At 37.1% G+C, this 23,048-nt stretch overlaps 1 protein-coding gene across 1 annotated transcript in view; it reads left to right on the top strand.

Annotated features, from left to right (window-relative positions):
- cdh23 (cadherin related 23) overlaps positions 1-23,048 on the top strand; it is a 247,724-nt gene that overhangs the window by 90,558 nt on the left and 134,118 nt on the right. The window contains exons 7-9 of the mRNA XM_089116802.1: positions 8,659-8,853; positions 8,942-9,070; positions 15,383-15,461. Of these exons, the coding sequence (XP_088972928.1) occupies positions 8,659-8,853; positions 8,942-9,070; positions 15,383-15,461 (403 nt within the window). The remainder of the gene's footprint in view (positions 1-8,658; positions 8,854-8,941; positions 9,071-15,382; positions 15,462-23,048) is intronic.

Genomic DNA, 23,048 nt, shown 5'->3' with positions numbered 1-23,048 from the left:
GAAAAAGTGTCTTTTTCTCTGATATTTCTCCATTATAATCTGTATTTTAGCTGTTTGCTTGTAAAACAATCATGTATGGATATAATAAGGCAATATGTTTCCTAAAATTCAGATGTATCATGTGGGATGGATGGCAGCAGAAGTTAGCGAGATGGAGAGAATTAGCAAAATAGTGAAAGTCAGTGAGGAACGTGACATTTTTAAAGTGTGAAATAGAAAGAAGGAAAAAGCGTAGGTATAATCACGAGGCCTCTATCTGGGCTAGAGTGGGCGTTCGGGTCCGTATCTGTAATCAGCGCTGTATTGTTGTCAGCGGTCGGCCAGCTCTGCTCATACCCTTCAGGGGTTTCGCGGCTTTAGGCTATAGCGCACTGCGTGATCCTGCCGCCGCGCCGCGCTAGTACTGTAAATTAGCCCTTACGACTGGAGTCAGCCTCACTTTGAGAACATGTGCGTCGTGGACCTGCTCCTCACCTCGTCCATCACACAATGTCTCTATTAACCCTCCCAATCAATGAAAGCCTTCAGTACGCAAGCTGCAATTCACTCCTGCTCAACCTGGCTAAACTTGAACTTTCCTCTAAACCGGTATTCACTCCCCCGCACGCCCCTAACGCAGAAAAGCCCGGCCTTTCATACGTGTAACTTTAATCAGCCCCCTTCCATTGACAAAGCTATTGGCATGAAAGAGCTTATGACAGGACACGCTGAGAGCTGCGGCAAGCTGCTAAAACACCTTTCTGTTGTATAAAATGTAAAATAATAGCTGGATTTTTTTTTTTAGCTTTTAACAGAAAGTCGTCAAACAAGAGAGCATGATTAACTTGTTGGAGAATTGTTAAGAGATGTCCAAGCATAAAACGATTTTTCAGTGTTGTAGTCGAGACCACCTCACTCGAGTCCGAGTCGAGACCGAGACCAGTGAGGGTTGATTACCTAATTTACTTTTATTTACTTAGAGAAATCCTTTTTTTTTTTTTTTTTTTACTGAATTTACTTAGAGTTTAAAAAATATGATCAGTTTAGGGTAAAAAGGCCACATAGTAGGTGGTGTTAAAAGTAATTTTATTACAATTTGTCATGCGCAGTTGCGCACTAGAAAATCACCAATCACTGGGCGTGTCAATCAATTTAAAGAAATAATTTATTAACATACATTAATAATCATGAAAAATATTTTGAATTGAACTCGAGTGGACTCGGGAATAATTCCGAGTCCTAAAAAAAAAAAAGTTCGAGTACGAGTGGACAATGGACACGAGTCCATGACAAGACCAAGACCATTAAAATATGGTCTCGAGACCAAATCCGAGACGAGTCCGAGTCTCGAGTACTACAACACTGCGATTTTTAGAGACAAAGCGATCAGACGTCTTGTGCCGAATTGATGACGTCACTTTGTAGGACAACTCAAAAGTTAGCGGCGCATGGGGTCGCTCGATCAAAAAGCTACAGTATGCATTTTCCCCATAGACTTTTGGAAAATCGCAAAAAATAAGATCTGTGTTCAACAAAGAGTTGTGACCCCTACACGTTTTGTTTATCAAGATAATCTTTATAAGTTAATCCAAAATGTATATATTTTGAGTTTTTTTAAAAACACAAGCAGGCACAATAAAGTTTAAAAAAACTACATGCAGGTTATAACTACGTGATTTATGTCATAGATCAAAACGTAAAAATATTTAGAGGCTTTGTTCACCACAGACCTTATTTCAGGCGATTTAGCAAAAATCCATTCAAAAATCCCATAGACTTTAGAGCGAGGGAGCCGGTAGTGCTAAAATGCTAACTCACTTCCGCGTTTTGGCCTACAGGGTGACGTCGTAACTTCGGCACTCTATTTCAAGTCAGATTTACTGTGGCATGAGCGACTACCAATGGCAGTGCTGGCAGTGAAGGTCATGTGATACAGTTGAGCATGTTTACGCACACAAAACTTTATTATCTTTAAATTGAAAGATCACTAAGGAACTTTCAAAAGAGCCGCGGCTAATCGTGACAATTTGACAAATATATTTTTTCAAGAAACAAATAATTGTTTTATTTTAATTCATTAGATATTTTTTCTAAACTCAAAATTGGCCTTGATAAAAGGTCATAAAAAATGTAACTTTGAAAAGAGTCTTGAACATTTGCAACACTTTGACAAATACATCTTTTCAAGCAACAATTAGTTAGCAAATTTTATATAGGACCTTGATTAGTCACATATACAATGTATAGGTTCCATATAGGTTCCTATTAGTATACATGGCTGATGAGAATGCAAATGTACAGCTATTCTGTCTAGGTAGGTATCATAGACCTCCTTGAGCGAGACTTGGTTTAATCGCTGTCAGTGTGGATGTTAGCGAGTTAGTGATGTATCATGGTGAGTGCTCAGTGAGTTCATTTGCTTTTGTCTCTCTGTGGTGTCAGGGTAATTATCCCTGTGAGACTGTTTCATGGACAAGCAGTGAACCGGCCACTGTACAAGTGATACAGACCTCTGAGGGCCACTGGATTTAGCCCATAAACTGGACTGAATGGTGTGGATTTTGTGCAGTATATTTAACTGACATCTGCATTATGTTGTGAGCAATATTTGTACTTATACTTCTACACCCTTTCAGAGTGCAGAGATGTCACGTTTGTGCTTGTGGGGCAAAAAAAGAAAAAAAGAAAGGAAGCTACATTGAAAGTGACATATACTGTTCTGTATATACAATATGTGTTTAAATACAGACATTTTAAATGCACATGAAATAGAATTGTGGGACATTTGATTGTCTTATAAATAATGCAGTTGATAGAAAATGAGATGATAATATGGTTGTGGTTTAAGACAGAACCGATTAGATTACTCTGATTATTTCACCAAACAGTTATTCATTTTCCTTTTGATAGTTGTGAAGTAAAACATCAGAATACGCAAATACAGTCATCAGTGATTGGTGCAGAGCGACAGGACATCTGCTGCACATTCAAACTTCAAACCATTTAGCAGCAGATGCTGGAGGCTTGACTGTGAAAACACAATTTAACACAATATGAGTGATGAGTTTGCCTTCGTCATACTGTCTGATTGGGATCTAAACTACATCCAGTCATTGAGAGTGATGTCTTGGATTTTACAGATGTTAAACTTAGTTTTTCTTAAATATTTATGTGATTTACATGTATGATATAAAGCTGAGAATCATTTATAAAAGCATCTATGCAGTTGTAGTCATCATTATAATTTACTATAGATATATATATATATATATATATATATATATATATATATAAATCTAAGCTTGACAAAATGTCTTTGTCATATTGACAGAGTTTACAAAGCTGAGAATCATTTATAAAAGCATCTGTGCAGTTGTAGTCATCATTATAATTTACATATATATATATATATATATATATATATATATATAAATCTAAGCTTGACAAAATGTCTTTGTCATATTGACAGACATTATACAACTGTACGTGAATTCAAACATTTTCAGAAAATAATTTTCTTTTCTCTTTAGAGGATATCATTTATGCTGATTTGCTACCGAGCTCTTAATGATAACGGTAAAACCGAGTGTGATAGAAAAAAGAACAGACCGAAGATGATGGGGGAATCCCTATGATCCCAAACATTTACAGATAATTTGTCTCCTCTGAGAGTCTGGAAGACTTCAAATGGGCTAATGAACTGATAAATGGCCTTGTGATCATTTAGAAATATGATAACAGTAATTATAGAGCTGAGAACATGTTGAACAGAGTCTGCACAGTGATCTTTAGTGGAATGTGTTGCTGTTCCTTTTAGTGTTTGCAGTTCACATCTCAGTGTGAGCTTCACTCCACATCTCACTCTGATTCTCGTTTCTAATGTACATTTATGCATTTGGCGGATACTTTTATCTAAAGAGACTCAAGACATACATTTGATTAGTTCCCTGGGAAATATACAGCCCTATTTGGACGAGACTAGTTTTCCCGAAGGACCAACGCATTCTCATCCCAAAGCGCCATATAGGACGCTTTTGCAAAAGCGTAAATATCCAACGCACATGGCACCCTTTAACGTCTAATGAGACGCTTCGGTTAATGGTTAAGTTTAGGTATGGTGTAGGGTAAGGGTTAGACCACTAGGGGGCGCCTTCTGCCCAAATATATCTGCGTCTCATTTCACGTTAAAGGGTGCCATGTGCGTTGGATATTTACGCTTTTGCAAAAGCGTCCTATATGGCGCTTTGGGATGAGAACGGGCTCGAAGGACGTTAGAGATTACACAGTCTCATCCCAAGAAGTCATATGACTGACGTCTTGGGACGTCTTTTGACCATACGTCAACAACCGCCTTTTTAGGGTACCCTTAAACGTCGGTTACATGACGATCCCGGGCCGTCATACAACTGACGCTATACCTTTAACGTTGGTTAGGTGACGCGGTAGATTTGCTGTAGGTCTGGGGTAGGGTTAGGATCCGATAACGTCATCTAACCGACGTTTAAGGTTACCTTAAAAAGGCGGATGTTGACGTATGGTCAAAAGACGTCCCAAGACGTCATATAACTTTTGACCATACGTCAACATCCGCCTTGCGCGTCAACATCCACGTCGACATCCGCCTTGCGCAACATCGAGACTGCGCTGTTAGAGAAAATCCGTATTTTTTTACAGTACATGCACTTACGTGTACTTACTAAGAAAGTGCTGGGCAATATAAGGTAACTACATGCTACTGAGAGTGACCTACTCTAGTAACTGACGCTAGTGTCTGCGGTCTTTAGCGTCCTTGTTAGCGCGCCCGCCTCCCATGCTGGAGACCCTGGTTCGAGTAGGACCGGTTACATTTGGTGCCATGACCCGGCTGGGACTGAGGTTTAGGGGGGTGAATGTAACGGACGTTGATCAGTAAAGGCCAATTTATACTTCTGCGTCGAGGGTACGCCGTAGTGTATAGCGTCGGCTACGCACGTAGGTGACACCGATGTAAGCATTTATACATCTGCGTTCAGGTCTTGGTTGCTCTGCAGTACTGCTCCGAAACGCTAGTTGGCGGCGGAGGGTTTAATGTTCCACTGTGTTTAGATTCCTCGCGGCTAGGTTACTACAAGCAATAGGCGATTACCACGCTGATACGTAGAACTTGTGCACTGCCACTTCTGTTGAATTACCGATCTCACTGGCGAACTGATGACAGACTACACTAAGTTTATTTATATGTCATCCCTGGTAAATTAGTCTGATTCCCTAAAGTGCCGGCTGCAAATAAACGTGCTACCTTGTTTTGTTTTATTTTAAAGTTTTAATCCACTTCTTCCTCATACTCAATTCAGTCGGGAATCCATTAAAACTGAAGTAGGGTTGGCGTTGTTGGTTAAATTTACAAAGTGGAACAGAGCAGTGACATATATAGCCTTCGTCTCAGCCATTGTTGAACTGCGTGAACTGGAAGTGGACATGCACAAAGTTGACAAATCCCGCCCATGAAACCCGGAAGCGTGATAATCCCCTATAGCGACTGAAAGAGAGAGGATCATGTTGGAGTTGGACCTTTTTGAGGTGGAAAAACTGTTAATTTTAGTGAAATTACTAAAACTGAAAGGCAGAAATGAGAGAAGACGTCAGAGGAGATGGTACGTGCGGAAATGCGTAGGAGGAAATGCGATGCTACCAAGCCGACCAATCACCGATCTTGCGGTCCGCGTCGTCGCGACGTGTAGTTAAATTTTTGAGGAGGTGCGCGTCAGGCTACGGTGAAGGGTACGCGGTATGGGACGCACCCTACTGCGCGGACCCTACACAGAAGTATAAATTGGCCTTAAGAGGTGTGTGTAAACCTCACTCCCCTGAGCTCGAGTCGCACTAGGTGCTGTGGTCTTCATCATCCTTGTTAGCGCGCCCACCTCCCATGACGGAGACCCAGTTTGAATCCCGCTCAGAGTGGGTCAAGTAAGACGAAATTAATACAAAACACAATATATTGACCCGTTTCCGTCAGATGATCGCACATGCACAAAGGTTCAATAGAAACAAGTGTTAAACCAGTCCGCGCTAAACTCTAAACTTGATGTCACTCTTTTTCCTTTGGTGTTTTTGTGTAAACTGATTTTACTTGTCACAATATAAGAGGCAGAAAGCTGATAATAAGTATCCTTTTTCTCTCCTCCCATTTCCCTCTTTCCGTCTTCCTGGTTTGGGAATAATCTTCTCTAACATACTGCAGTTGAAAGAGGCTGGGGAGTCCCTGCTGTATTTGAGGTTCTTAATACTATTAGATATGCCTCTCTCTCCCACTCGTGCATTCTTTTCTTCCTTCATTCTTCTTATTTTATATTCTTGCTAGGCTTTTTTCCTAACCTCAAATATTATATTTGAATACAAATTTCTTTCAGATCAACTCATCAATAGGTGGAAATAGTCTCAATAGAGATGAAAAATATCACTGACTTGATTAAATAGCTACAACTCAAAGTCTGTATTTAGATGCACATGATTGCAATTATTGAGTTGACCAGTAAAATAAGCGGTCCAGTTTCCTCAGTTGACCTGAAGGGGATTGTTTTTGAGGTGCATGAACCGAGGGCAACTGTGCAGTGAGAGTGTGAGAGGACGTTATCAGGTCGAGGCAAGAATTCACTGTCCACATCTATCTTCATTCCCTCTTATGATTCCCCTTTTTTTCTAATCCTCTTTTCTCTCTCTCTTTTATCTTTGTCCTTTATACCTCTCATGCTTTCTTTTTCTCCAATAGTTTATCTGAATCTTTTCTAATCCTTTCTTTTCAAAGGATGGATATCTCCTGTTTTATTGAAAGAGATAAAGAGTGAGTGCTTGCTGAAGTACAACTTCTCTCTCTCAGGAAGGATCTGGTTTTCTGTTTTGGAAAGGGAAGTGTCTCTTTCTCTCTCTTTTGTTCTCTTTCTGTGGCCGAGGGATTCTGGGAGTAATGCGGTGACACAGCTTTATATGTAAATGGCATATATAAGCATGAATAATGCATAGTCAGCTGTGACTCTCGACAAGAGTTCTTGAAATTGCAGTTCCTTTTCCATATAGACTTGGGCTGTGTCCGAAATCAAAGTACATATTAATGACTTCATGACTGCTTCTATATAGTATTAATGGGTGTAGTATGAATGTAATCTGGACGTATTATATGTGCCATGTTGTCATTATCATGTGATCTGCCAGCTTCAGTTGCGTCGCTTCACTGCCATTCATAAATCCTCTCCCGTGGCCATATGGGATAGTAAACATCGTATGCACACTTCAGAATGTCGCCTGAAGAAGTAGGTCAGCTGGATACTTTTTGCCTGCTGTTTTATGGGTACTGTGAATTCAGACTTCTTTCGTCACACATCGTTTTCCACCTACTATATAGTAGGGAAGTATGGGATTTTGGATGTAGTCTTGCATTTGTCTCGTGTTGATATGTAAATATAGACTGTGTATGTGTTCAGATGATTTGTAGACTACCGTTTGTCAAATGTTTAGGGTCTGTATGTTTTTTTATGTTTTTGAAGGAGGTCTCTAATGCTCCCCATGCTGCATTTCTTTGATCAAAAACCCTTCAGTGTCACACGATCCTTCAGAAATCATTCTAATATGCTGATTTGCTGTTCAAAGAAACATTTCTTATATCAATGTTGAAAGAATCTGTACTGTTAAATATCTTCTGTCACATTATATATGTATTTACTGTCACTTTTGATCAATTGAACGCATCCTTGCTGAATAAACATTTTATTTACTAAAAAAAAAAATCAACAAATCAAACCAAAATCAAAAAAAAAAAAAATCAATCCTATTTCCAGACAATTACAAATTTTTGCACATTTCCCACACAATTCTCAATTCTGCAAATATATCATGAAAATAATAATAAATCAGAATAGAGTCTAATTGCTGTTAATTTTTTTTTATTATTTTAGTTGTAAAGTGTTTATATATCATAGTAGCATTTTTATTGATTTTATGTTATGTTCATCATGTTTTATGTTAAGGTTTTATAATTATGTAATAAATAAATATTACAGGATTGTTTTTACAGTAATGTAGTGCAGTAATTAGAACCACCATTAAAAATAATGAGAATAGCAAAAAATATAGATAAAGAGGGACATGATATATATATATCTATATCTATATATCTATATATATATATATATGTATTTGTATATATATATATATATATATATATGTTTATTTTTTTATTTATTTTTAAATAATAATAAAAAAAAATCACTCCATTATTTTTGTAATGTAAATGTAAAGTAGAATTTTCAGACTGATTTTTTTTTTTTTTTTTTTTTTTTTTAAGAGTAAAGTTTGACCTGGACTAGTTTTTATCCAATTCACACATTTTGATCCCTTCCCTAAAGATAATGTATAAATATTGGGTTAAAACTTAAGCGTGTGAAAATGCCCCTCTAGCATTTTAGTGGTTGTGTGTGTGTTCTCTGGTGCTGACGGATTGCATCACGTCTCAGTGACTGCAGGGTCTGATCATCTCAGACGTGTGTCACTTACTGACAGGTGAAATGACAGAGACAAGAGCTGTCACTCATCATCTGAAATATGCCTAAACACAGCATTAAATAATGCTCATCATGCAAGTATGATTTTATTAACATTATCATTGTTGTCTCTCTCTCTCTCTCTCTGTGTGTGTGTGTGTAGAACACTCCAGTCGGAACCTCAGTGATAATGGTGAACGCGACGGACCCGGATCAAGGCGTGGGTGGTAGTGTACTCTTCTCCTTCCAGCCTCCCTCTCCGTTCTTCTCCATTGATGGGGCCAGAGGAATCGTTACTGTGACGAGAGCGCTGGACTATGAGACGACAACCAGCTATCAGCTCACTGTTAATGCCACGGTTAGAAAACGCTACATTGTCAAATGATTGTGTGGAACTCTGTCAATTCCAAAGCTAAATAAAGCATGTATTTGTTTTGTTGTAACAGGACCAGGATAGACGCCGTCCGCTCTCTAGTCTGTCTAATTTGGCAATTTCCATCACTGATATCCAAGATATGGACCCCATCTTCACCAACCTCCCCTACAGCACCAATATAATGGAGGACGCACCACCAGTCAGTAATCTTACTTTGTACTTAATTCAGGAGGGTTTTTTAACCCCGCCCCACAATAATATATTGAATTATTATTTATAATGAACATTTTTATATTATATTTGATTATTTACAGTATGTACCTACATTTCATTTATTTATTTGTTATTTACAATGACAATTTTCATGACAATTAAGAAAAGGTCTCTCTCAAATACTCTAACTTTATTGGGTTTTGTAATTTCCATTTTTCTCATTTGCAAACCTGGACATGTCCTGGATCATTTTTTTTTTCGTGTGATTGATCCAGATGGATTGGTACAAAACCTAGTGAGCTGCCTATGTTGACAGCCTATTTGGGCCTCATAAGCATGTTAGATAGGATGGACTTTTAGGTTTTGAGTCACAGCCAGGTAATATTTCGATATTACCCATAAAACAGTAATATACTATGTAGGAGGAAAAAAGTAAAGTAAAGGTTTGTGTAAACATAAAATGCTCCAGAGAATGAGCGAGAGAGGCAATTTGGCTGACAAAGAGTGATAGAATGTGTGTGTTGAGTAATTAGACAATAATTATTGGAGAAGCAGCATTTACAACTGTGAACTCTCGCTGGAATATTCTTGTAATTATAGTGATAGGTTTATGATGTGACTGGCTCAGCATGAGGGTCACGAAAGGTCAATTCAGCACCGGCCGTTCATTCCCGTCTCATTTTACTCCGTGTGTCAAACACACCACCGCAGGCTCTGAGGATGTAGTGTGTGTGTGTGTTTGTGCTTCTGTCTGTGTAGAATTATAAGTGGAATCAGAGTAAAATATCTCTGGTTTATAACAGATCATAAAGCAAAAATCATATATTTCCACAGGAGATTTGCACTTACTGAACTGTTTTATCGATTTTATACTGAACAGCAGTTCAATAAAGAGCAATGTAATATTAAGTAACTCATATTTATTGCCAGTTACAATACATTTTTCTGCACCAAACACAAATGTACGGAAGCCCTGAACCGCAACCTAAAAAAAAAAAAAAGTCAGTAAAAAAAAAAAAAAATCTGTAAAAAAAAAAAAATCTGTAAAAAAAAAAAATCTAGCATTTCGAGATTAAAGTCGAAATGTTTCGAGATTAAAGTCGAAATGTTTCGAGATTAAAGTCGAAATGTTTCGAGATTAAAGTCGGAATGTTTCGAGATTAAAGTCGAAATGTTTCGAGATTAAAGTCGAAATGTTTCGAGATTAAAGTCGAAATGTTTCGAGATTAAAGTCGGAATGTTTCGAGATTAAAGTCGAAACATTGTGCATTCATAACAGTGCGCGTCCACTGGCTCAGAGCGCGCGCGTGTGTGTGTGTGAAGTCGAACTGCCATGGATAAACACAAAATAGTAGCTTTTTACTTTTATCTGAATTACTTATCTTACTTTATCGTTATAAAATATAATGCGCCGGAATAGACTTTAGCCCATAGGAAAACCAACACGGAAAACACTTTTCAGACTGGATGGAGAAATCCAGCTTTATGAATGAATGAATGAATGAATGAATGAATGAATAGGGCATTTATATAGCGCTTTCATATATGCCTACACTCAAAGTGCTTTACAATCATATCAGAGAATCTCTCCTCAACCATAAGTGGTTATTAAATCTTAGGAAATCACAGGATCCGGCCAAATGATTGGATACAGAATGATGCACTTAAAATGTATCCAGAGCGTATTTACGGTGAAGAGGGAGACCGAACAGTTACTGTTGTGTTCTTGACCCAGATAGTGTTGACTAGACGAGCACGAAAACACCTCAGAAACACTGCCACTAGCACGTGTGACGTGTGTAGATTTTGTTGAAAGCCCAGATAAAAGTAAAAAGCTACTATTTTGTGTTTATCCATTGCAGTTCGACTTCACACACACACACGCGCGCGCGCTCTGAGCCAGTGGACGCGCACTGTTATGAATGCACAATGTTTCGACTTTAATCTCGAAACATTTCGACTTTAATCTCGAAACATTTCGACTTTAATCTTGAAACATTCCGACTTTAATCTCGAAACATTCTGACTTTAATCTCGAAACATTTCGACTTTAATCTCGAAACATTTCGACTTTAATCTCGAAACATTTCGACTTTAATCTCGAAATGCTAGATTTTTTTTTTTTTACTGATTTTTTTTTTTTACTGATTTTTTTTTTTTTTTTTTTACTGATTTTTTTTTTTTTTAGGTTGCGGTTCAGGGCTTCCGTACAAATGAAACCGAAGTAGCTTTATTTTTAATTTTTAAAGCACTAAAGTTTACAGAAACTAAAAACAGAGGTCACTCAAGAAGGAAATGATGCAAAAACAGTTTTTAAACTTGAATTTCAAATAGATAGATTATTCAGTTTCTGCTTTTTACATATTTCTCTTTCTTTCATGGCCATATTTTCTCTGACACTCTCTGGTGTCCATTTGCATGCATATTATCTCATGAGCGTGTCAGGAGTGAAGCAGTGAGACACGGACCTATCAGTCGTCTCAGGAAGGTCAGGAGAAAGAAGACAGTGATGACTTGAGACCAGTTGTCCTGTCTAAATGTGGCGGTCAGCATCAAGTTCCAAGTGGACATGATTGATTTTGGCATTTCATTCCTTATATCCTACATCAATGCTGGAAAAGTTGAGGAAGGACTATTAAAAAAAAGACAAGAGGTCTTTGTGTTGAGAATTAGACACTCGAAACACGTACGGCCTCAATAACTGCACACGTCACACTAGCATGTTCATATAAAGCGATGTTGACACGTACACTTAGCCACACACAGAGAGCTTAAAGCTTATCTTCCCTCAAACACACACACACACACACACACACACACATGGAGTGTGTCGGCTCAGACGACGGGCCTCGGGCTAAGTGACTGAGTGGGTGTGGAGAGTTCTCAAGGCTACTGACATTTACACACAAACAGATATCAAACACGCAGAACTGTCGTGGGTCATCTGTCAAAACACAACTCTTAACCCCCGCTCCAACTCACACACACACACCTGGAGAGAGATCCGGTTGCTTTCCCTCTCATCTCAATGGCTTTTTTACATTGTAGAAGCACTTAATTTAAAGCAATAATTTACTCAAAACTCAATTATCGTTATTTACTCACCCTCAAATTGTCCCAAACCAGTGTGATTTACTATATTAATTTAGTGTAGATTCTTAAATTATATTTTTGTATATATTTATAATGAATAATCACTTATTCTAAATGATTAAATAATAATTATATTATATTGAAATATATTGAAATAATCATGTAATTGCACCTCATAATGTGACTTTAAATCTCAACTTAGTTATTGGAATTGTGACTTTATATCTCACAGTGTGATTTTTAAATGCCACAATTGTGACTATTTATTATTTAAAACTCCACACTACTGTTCAAAAGTTTGGGGTTGTTATATTATTTAAATAAATTTAATGTTTTTGAAAGAAGTCTCTCATGTTCACCAAGGTTGGACTTATTTGATCATAATACAGTAAATATATTGTATAAATATATTGTAATATATAAGTATTTTTACAAATTAAAATATCTGATTTTTATTTCAGTATTTTTAAACATGTAATTTATTCCTTCAATGGTAAATCTGATTTTTCAGCATCATTACTCCAGTCTTCATTACTCCAGAAATATTTCTTATATTTATCAGTGTTAACAGCTGTAATTCATTTTTCTGTACTATATATATATATATATATATATATATATATATATATATATATATATATATATATAAAGAAAGTAAATAAACTAAATATACACTGAAAAAAATAATATGCTTTATCTAATCAATAAAAGTGTGGCAACATATTACAAGCAATATTATTAATTAAATTGTACAAATTAGAATTAATTAGAATATCAATTTGATTAATTATTAATCAATTCTAATTTGTTCAATTTAATAAATAATATTGCTTGTAATCTGTTGCCACAATTTTATTGATTAGATAAAGCATATTCATTTTTACAGTGTAATATGTCTTTACTGTCACTGTTAATACTGTTAATTTCCTTTTAAAAAATTGAACAGCAACACATTTTTGAACAGTAGTGTATCTCAATTACTTAAACAAAATGTGCTTCTATAACTATCAATGAAAACTTTTTATAAATAATACATATGTTTTATATATGAATACACAGCTAACTTTAAATGCTCATGTGGATTGGTGTAGCACGCAAACCGTTCGACCCCTGAATGCTCTGCGGGTCATGTTCATGCCATGGCAAGCTGAATCCACCTGCCAAATGGACCAAAGTTTGAGAACAGCTAAAACGTAGAGAAAAACAATGTTTTGCAGGAAAAGTGGGGTGTTTTTTTTCACAGCTGTTTGGCGTTTTCTTTTGTCAGGGTGACATTTAAAGGCTTTTTAGGGGCAAACACAATTTGGCTGTCAAGCGCTTGATCTGAAATGGTGCAAGAGAAGAGACGCGGATGGAGGGAGGATGAAGGAGTGGACGAGAAGGTGCAGGGCGAAATATTTAGAGAGACGATAGAGAGAGAGACGTGTGCATGATTGAACATTCCACTTGTCCGGCTGGAAAGAGAATAGCTCGCAAATTACTTCAGCCACACTTCATCCTCCGTTCAGTCGCTCACTCCCCACTTTTGTCATCCATTTCTCCCTCTCTCCTCCTCACGTTCTTGCGCTAAACGTGCTGTAATTGATTGTGTGCTGTAATAGCGGTTGAGTGTTGGCAGAAATGAAGCATAAACAGCTCTCAGACACTATTAGCTGGATCAATGGCAGATGCTCTCTCACTTTTCTCTTGACGCTTTCTCATTCAGGATCAAAGAGTCCTCTGACTTGGAATATTTTGTCGTTTTTATTTTTCATGTCTCATTTGATTCGTTCGTTCTTGAAGCTGATGTCAGTGTAACATCCCTCACCAGCTCCTTTCCTCAACAGTTTCACACGAGAAATACAATGACGGCAAAAATACACTCACCTAAAGGATTATTAGGAACACCTGTTCAATGTCTCATTAATGCAATTATCTAATCACATGGCAGTTGCTTCAATGCATTTCGGGGTGTGGTCCTGGTCAAGACAATCTCCTGAACTCCAAACTGAATGTCAGAATGGGAAAGAAAGGTGATTTAAGCAATTTTGAGCGTGGCATGGTTGTTGGTGCCAGACGGGCCTGTCTGAGTATTTCACAATCTGCTCAGTTACTGGGATTTTCACACACAACCATTTCTAGGGTTTACGAAGAATGCTGTGAAAAGGGAAAAACATCCAGTGTGCGGCAGTCCTGTGGGCGAAAACGCCTTGTTGATGCTAGAGGTCAGAGGAGAATGGGCCGACTGATTCAAGCTGATAGAAGAGCAACTTTGACTGAAATAACCACTCGTTACAACCGAGGTATGCAGCAAAGCATTTGTGAAGCCACAACACGCACAACCTTGAGGCGGATGGGATACAACAGCAGAAGACCCCACCGGGTACCACTCATCTCCACTACAAATAGTAAAAAGAGGCTACAATTTGCAAGAGCTCACCAAAATTGGACCGTTGAAGACTGGAAAAATGTTGCATGGTCTGATGAGTCTCGATTTCTGTTGCGAAAATGTAAATGGAATGTACACTCTTAGAAGAAAAGGTTCTATATAGAACCTTGCAAGGTTCTATCAGCGCTACGTATTTGGAACCCCTAAAAGGTTCTATACACTCTTAAAAAAGGATTCCTCTGGGTTCTATATAGAACCCTGGGGTGCCATACTTGGCCAATAGAACCTTTTACCAAAAAAAAAATGGTTCTATATAGAACCATTTTGGAGTTCCATATATGAAGCGGGGGATGGAACCATTTCTGGTTCTAAATAGAACCATTTCTTCTAAGAGTGTATACCTCATTTACACATGGTACAATCCACTTTCCATATTAAGAAACTGTCCCTCTTTGGATGCATTTGGTACATTTGCCTCAGTTGAAACATTCCTTTACTTGTAAAGAGCTTGCCAACTGAAGTATCATCATTAGTGGAAAATCTCTGCTCAGTGAATGTTACATTGCACACATACTTATATGCAAAATATATAACTCCCAGCCCCCCTCCCTGTGTCTCGCCTCAGCACATGTACAACATACTCTGACTTCCTAAAATACATTATGAAATTATATGAATAAAGAAAAATAATACATTGAACAGTCAATTTTTAGCCTTCAGCTCTCATGCAGGAATTTGCCCTGTTTAGTAACTCTGCCTTAATGTTTAAACTAAAGACAAAATATGTGTCCACTTAATTTTCATTTTTCTCTCTCTTCTCTCTCTGTTTGTCTGTAGGGTTTTGAAGTCCGTAGGATTAGGGCGATGGATCAGGACTTGGGTCGACCACGTGGAATTGGATATACGATCATGTCAGGTCAGTCACATCCATCATGATTGTCATATTCTAGGATTTGATCCTTAGGGAGGCTTATCCTTCAGTGAGAATGTGTGGCAAGAGACCATATCCTGCCTCTTTAAATCAGCAACACTATATAGTAAAAAATAGCCTACCGGTACTTAAATTGGTACCAAGTCAATACAAAAGTTTTATAAATGATAAAATGATGCTAGTCTTTATGTGGTACAGTTCAAATCAGTATGTGTACAGAAATTTACTAACAGAAAATTGTATTACTGTTAAAATCACTTTAATGTTTAAACTGACAAGCCTAAAAACATGTTAAAATGATGAACTTTCTTGAGGAATCTGCACTGGCCCATTGCGCTGGTATGTGATTATAGTTTTAGGGGGGCTGAGAAATGCCCGACTTTAGTTCATCTTGGGAACACAAAAGTTCATTAAGAGATCGTAAAACTAATCCATATGAATTGAGCGGTTTAATCCATGTTTTCTGAAGAGACATGATCGCTTTATATGATGAACAGACTGAATTTAGGCTTTTATTGACATAAAAATTGACCAGTGAACATAAAATAAGCTCAATTGAACCTGCTTGATACTTGAGAAGAAACCTCATTGGTTCTCGCAGAAGCTCAAACACGCTGCGTTACACCAGAATGAACCTCATTGGTTCTCGCACGTTAAGTTAATGAAAAAAAGTCTTACGAGTTTGGAACAACATGAGGGCGAGCAATAAATAAATGAATTTTTATTTTTGGGTGAACTATCCCTTTAAGAAGGATTCATTTATTTAAATTAAGCTTTATTAAGATGTTATATCACTTATCTTATAATATAAAGAAATGGCACAATATTGTAACAAAAATATTAGACAATAATAATAATAAGAAGAAAAAGAATAATATATCCCTTTTATACTTAAAAAATATTATAATTTGTTTTTTTTATTTTAATATTTTTTATTTTTATTTTGTATATTGTCCTGATTCCAAATCTGAAGATATACTATATATATATATATATATATTCTCCATGTCCCATTATGTTGGTGTTTTGGTTTTTGATTTCAAGGTTGTGTTTTAAGGTTGTGTATGGAGCACACTGTCATCATATTTTCATGTTGGATGTCAGTCTTTTTAGTTTGTTTTTAAGGGAAGCTGTTTATATGATCTGCTACGCTCTCCGTATCTTGAATGAATGAGGCATTTATACGTTCATCTTCATCTAAACGTAACACCTCTCCTCTGTTTAGCTGCATAAATGTTACCTTGATTTATAACCTGTAATGGCCATAAAGATTTCGATTGGCATGAATGTGAATATGAAAATGAAACCAGAATGTATTTCTCATACATGTTAAAAGTTAATCACGCAACTAATGTACTGTAAATCTGACTGTTCTCAGCGTTTCATTGCATTTCTAAAACTAACTCTAATTCCCCTTACTCTTATATTTCAGTATAACATTCTCTTACCTCTTGGCAGTATGTGCTTGGATCACTGTCCAGTCACAGCAAATAACCTCAAGCACAATTATACAATGACTTTGACAGTGCTTATAGTATAATTTGAGTGTTGAGTATAGTATGGTTTTTCAGGCTCTAGTCGGAAAGACAGTGGCCTATATGCGTCACATTAGTGATGGAGTGGTGTGTGTGTGACTGAAAGCCTTTGTCGGTTTAGTCCATACATGAGCTTAACACAGCTGGACAAACCTTCCCACAGCGCAACACACACACACACATACAGTTATTGTGTATGGCTTTCCCCGTAGATCACTTTCATTGCTATCAGCATGAGGCAGACTGAGCAAAGGGAGGGACAGAATGGAGAGAGAGGGGGTTACACCATGTGTTTTAGATGTATATTGAGAACCTTCATTGGCTAAATTTGGTGTTGAATGGGTTTTTAGTAGTTGACTATGTACTGTATATAGATATTGTTGAGGAAGACATTGACATTGTCTCCGCCCACTGGCATTAAGTCGCTTAATGGCTGACATTTGCCTACACTGGATGTGAGCGTCGCTTCAAAAGCATTATACCCATTATAAACACTGATGCTGTCTACACTGGAAACAGTATACAGATGGACGTTCATCTTCTGGCATACCTGCTTAAGTCCGACAGCCGAACAAATGGAAGAGTGAATGAAGGTTTGTTTTGACGCATCCAGTTTAACCCTTGTGCTGCATTAGATTTTTAACACCGTTGAGTGCATTAAGGACCAAAAATGGCCACATATTAAACATTGCCTAAAATATTATATATTATTATTATTTTCCACTTTTACCAAGTTAAATCTTTTAACCAGCATCAGTCCTCATCATAACTACCAAAAATGTATTCAATTTCAGGATTTTAACCCTTTAATTACCAGTTTTGTTTGCGAAACCATCGATTTGTATAAGAGGAAAAAACACAAAAATTCAAATATTTTCAATAAACTAAATGCAAAGAGAAAACTTTAGATTTGGATTATCACAGTCCCACTTTGCAAAAAATCCCACTTAGCGCGCTAGAGACCAAAAATGGCCACCTATTAAACATTGCCTATTGCCTAAAATAAGGTGCATTTCCACCCATAGGGAATAAATATGTAGTGACGTCACCTGGTGGAATACACTATATAATGCAAATATAATGCTTTTGCTTCAAAATGAAAGGATGTTTGTGCAAAAATCATGTTTCATGTATTACTGACAGCCTCAGATTTAAACAACGTTTTAATGGGTTTCAATGGGCCATTTTTGGTCTTAATGGTGCTGAGTGTTACTATTTGATCTACACAGTGTGTGTTATACATATTTTGCAAAATGGGATCACATTTTTTACATGTATCCAAAAAGTCACAATTTTGCCAAATTGCATACCATTTGCATTAAAACAGCCAAAATGGTCAAAGAAATTAAACTGCAAAAGACCAAAAATGTCCCTAATGCAGCATAAGGGTTAAACTGCTTATTTGCGTCTCTGTACTGACACAAGATGATGATTTATTTTAACGATATCCCAGATTGCATTGGAGGATTACATGTTTGTTCGGAGCATTTTGTTTTAAAAAGAGGCACAGGATGCACGATCTATCGACCACATATCGATATCGGCCGGAAAATGGTCATTTTTAATGAAATCATTTTCGAACCGATAAGAAAATTAGGTCAACATATTAAAGCCAATATATAATGTATTATTTCCTTCAGCAGAGACACTTCAGATTCACACTGTTTACCATGATAGTTTTGAATTACTTACATTATACCGGTAAGTGAACCTCAAGGAACAAAAAAAATACATATCATGACCCCTTTAAAGAGTTTATATATATATATATATATATATTGTTAAAAAAGTTATTAATGATTTTCTGATTAAGTTATATTAAAGGACAAAGTGTGTAGTTTGTGTTTAGTAACGGATTTTCTGGACATCTGCCATTTGTCACCCCAACAGATAGTCCCGCCCCAAACTCATGCCATTGGCTGTTGCTCAGTATTGGTCGTTATGCTCAAACATATAGTGTTTCCATAGTGCCAATTTGAGGAAATTCAGCCTATGAATTATCAATGTTAAATTGGGAGAGCAAGTAAAACAACCCCACAGTTACATGCTTCTCTTTTAATTGTCATTTATTGTATTTTACGTGTTGCGGCACAGTTTGTTACCGCCACCCTAATTGAGATTAATGTCCACGCCACAGGCTCGTATAGTTTTCACTGCACATTATAAAAGCAACTGTGACAAAAGTTGATTAGGCTTCTGTGTCGCTCACATTTCAGTCCTCAAGTGTTCTGTAAACACACTGAGGCACAAACACGTGAATACATTACATAAATAAATTAAGCCATCTATAATATACAATACAATGAACTGTTAAAAAAACGTGCTTTTTTTCTTTTCACAGCAGACTTGAGGTAGTTCATAAACCTTTTTTATAGATATATTATAAGTTCTATTTTCAGGATTCTATGATATAATTCTTGATATAATGTATATATGTAAATATAATTACAATATGATTTTAGAATATAAATATAACTTTATTATGCATACATTTTATTTATTTATTTCATAAAATGTTATTTAAGTGTTGACTGATATAGGTCTGGTTGGGGTTTGGGATATAGGCAGATGACAAGTAACAATGCATTTATGCCATTTGCACACAAAATTAATTTTGTCTTAAATTTGTGTCTTTCAAGTGAGTGTTTGGTTATCGTACTAATGGCAATTATCACAAAACAGCCTCTTCAAGTTCCTGTTGTGCAGGGAGGCTTGAGGACATTATTTCTGAGAATCGTTACATCAGCCCAAGTCACATCCAAAATTACATATTATTCAGTTTTTAGAGGAGATCTGGGAAGTGGTCAGATGAATATTCCGGTGAAATCTGATAGCGTTGACATTAAATTGAGTAGCATTAACACAAAGATTTCATATGGAAAGAGGATTGTGTCAATTTCCTCCGAGCGGTTCAAGTCTAATGGTCTAATCAATAGGACAGGGATCCGCGATGTAGGTTAAACATTCCCGCTGGCTTGTGGAGCACTGCTATTTCCTGAACCTGATTCTGTACTCCGTAATCACAAGAGCTATTGCACGGGCCCTGACCCTAGATCAGCAGAATATCACTAGTTATCATTCATAATGGTAATGGCTCTATTAGAATTCATACTGCATGCTCTCTCGAAGCCGTTGTGTGAGAATCTAAAGGGGACAATCAAAGAAGCAGGGGAAAATGGGTAGAGCGCTCTCTCCAGGAGCCTCGGGTCCAGTTTGAGATCATATGAAATGGTTTGTTGAGCGCAGTTTCATTCCTGTGTTAACATTAGGATAGGTAGGTAGATAGATAGATAGATAGATAGATGGATGGATGGATGGATGGATGGATGGATGGATGGATGGATGGATGGATGGATGGATGGATGGATGGATGGATGGATGGATGGATGGATGGATGGATGGATGGATGGATGGATGGATGGATGGATGGATGGATGGATGGATGGATGGATGGACGGATGGACGGATGGATGGATAGATAGATAGTCCATCAAAAGATTCGATGTTAATTGTTTTAGTGTCCATTACATAAACAGACTTTTCAAACAACCTTTACACACAGCTAATCTCATTAGTGCAGATGCACTGGTAAATTCATCAACATGTAATGAATGAACACCTCAGGAAGCGATAACGGCATGCCACATCAGAACTGAAGAGTGTGTGGAGAGAGACAGGCTGATGTGTGTGTGTGTGTGTGTGTGGCTAGGTTTCTCTCTGAGCTTTAATGTTGGGTTTTCACACCTATATGCGCACGTGTATGTGTGTATATGTCATTGTGGTGTCCTTTGGGGCTGTGTGTGTGTTTCTGTGGGGACTCGTCCCATTAGTTGAGTAATTAAGATAAATGAGTTTTTAATTGCAGGGTGATGTGTGTTAATGATCTAGAGACTAGAGATCATGCTCTCTTGTTCTCTCTCTCTCTCTTCCCCCGAAGATGTGATGACAGTGCTGTTGATGTTATTATTTACTGCCAAATTACTGGCCTGTTCCTCAGGCCTCAGACTTCCTCTCTGATCGTGGAACTTGCCCTGGAATGGTATTATATGATCATGTGTGTGTCTTATGAAGTCAAAACACTACTTGAATGTGAAAATTTCAGGCAACCACTATAAAACACTATAACCACTTTAATCACAATCCAAGGAAAGATGCTTCACACATTGTTTTTTATTTAAATTAGATCAATTAGTCTAATTTCAAGATTTAAAGCAAAAATGGAATGGTCTGACTTTAGCTTTGTGAAATTATGCTACATGAATCACCTACACAAAACAAAAACAGCAGATGGACTGAATGAAAATGCAAATTCAATCTCTGACAGTAGGTGGTGCTTGTTAAAAAATCGGCAGTTTCTTTGGGTACCGTTGTAGGCAGAAAAATATAGCAAACACTTCTTTATACAGAGGAAAAGAAAATGCCACTGAAACTTTTCTGAAGAGCTACCTTCAGAGATACATTCCAGCGCAGTCTCATCCCAAGACGTCATATAACTGGGACGTCTTGTGACCATACATCAACATCTTAAACCCCCTTAAACGTCGGTTAGATGACGTTATCGAATCCTAACTCTACCCCAGACCTAAACCTACCCCGTCACCTAAACGACGTTAAAGGTAAAGCGTTAGTTGTATGACGGCCCGAGATCATCATGTAACTGACGTTTAAAGGGTCATGAAACCCCCCTCTTTCAGCTCAAGTCTAGCTCAAAATCTTTTTGAAAAATGCAACTGAAATGGGCGTGGCTAGCTGTGAGGGAGGGAGTGGGTGTTGTATGACCATCACTGTCAATGTCCCATGCATTTCGACTGTCACTAAAAAGCAATGGTAAAACGTGAGGAAATGCTAGATTTTTATATAGCTGGCAAAGTTAAAGTCTTATGAAGTACACTGACACTTTATTATTGTCCTTTCAAAAGTAACTGAATGTCCTGCTACAAATATTAGCCTACAGTAATCGTAATTCTAATTAAAACATATTAATGTAGGCTACATTTATAATTATAATGTCATTAAAAAATATATAGTGATTTATATAGACACTATAAATACATTTTCCGCTTAAAATAGTCGTTCCGTGCATAGACAGTAAAAGAAAGTGCATAGTCTATGTGCCCTCTAGTCTATGTGCCCGTGGTGTCATGAATAATTAAGTGGCCATGTCTTCTAATAGGATAACACAGATGAGTCGTCAACGCGCAGTGCACTGCCACGTCACCCGCTACGATGAAGATTTTAAACCCGGAAGACGAAAAAAGCGGAAAAAAACTCAAATTTAACCATTTTAACCTTATTATTAAATCTAACAGATGCTAACATTGTCTTCAATGGTGTTCAACACACATACCTCTGTTTTAATCTCAGAAAATTTGGTTTGGGGTTTCATGACCCTTTAAGGGTACCCTAAAAAAGCGGATGTTGACGAATGGTCAAAAGACGTCCCAAGACATCAGTTATATCTTGGGATGAGACTGTGTTATACATTCATATAAACTCTTTCAATATTTAAATTCGTCTTCCTTCCTTCCTATACATTTCGAATACTTCCTATATTAAATAAATCCGGTATATATACACAAAATAAATCTAATATAACAACTTACAATTGCACAAAAGTCTGCCAATGCAAAATCAAACTTTCACAACATTCATTTACAGTTTTCATTATAATTTCATGTAGCTTAATTGAAAGACTTACGCTGCACATGTTGCACTTAACAGTATTTTCCTTTTCGAAGTGACTCGAATCATATTTCAAGCAATTCAAAACCAACAAAAAAGGAAACAATCCTTTATTTATCGGAACATATATCGGCGTATTCGGCTGTATATGGTGGTCGTGGTACAGACTTGATAATATTTCCACACAAATTACATTTTGGGAAATGATTTCAATGCAGTTTGTGCGCAAGTCTGGAAAAGAGGCCAGCATAAAACTAAAAAAAGTTTCGGATTTATGGCTGGTCGATGGGGTTAAATGAATGTATGGTTGCTACATTAATATAGAATTTAACATGACGTGTGATAAATCAGATTA

This window comes from Pimephales promelas, chromosome 11, assembly GCF_988280905.1.
Source record: "Pimephales promelas chromosome 11, fPimPro1.hap1.1, whole genome shotgun sequence".
Classification (NCBI taxonomy): Eukaryota; Metazoa; Chordata; class Actinopteri; order Cypriniformes; family Leuciscidae; genus Pimephales; species Pimephales promelas.
The sequence above is the reverse complement of the archived record's forward strand: the minus strand, read 5'-3'. Positions and strand labels throughout refer to the sequence as shown.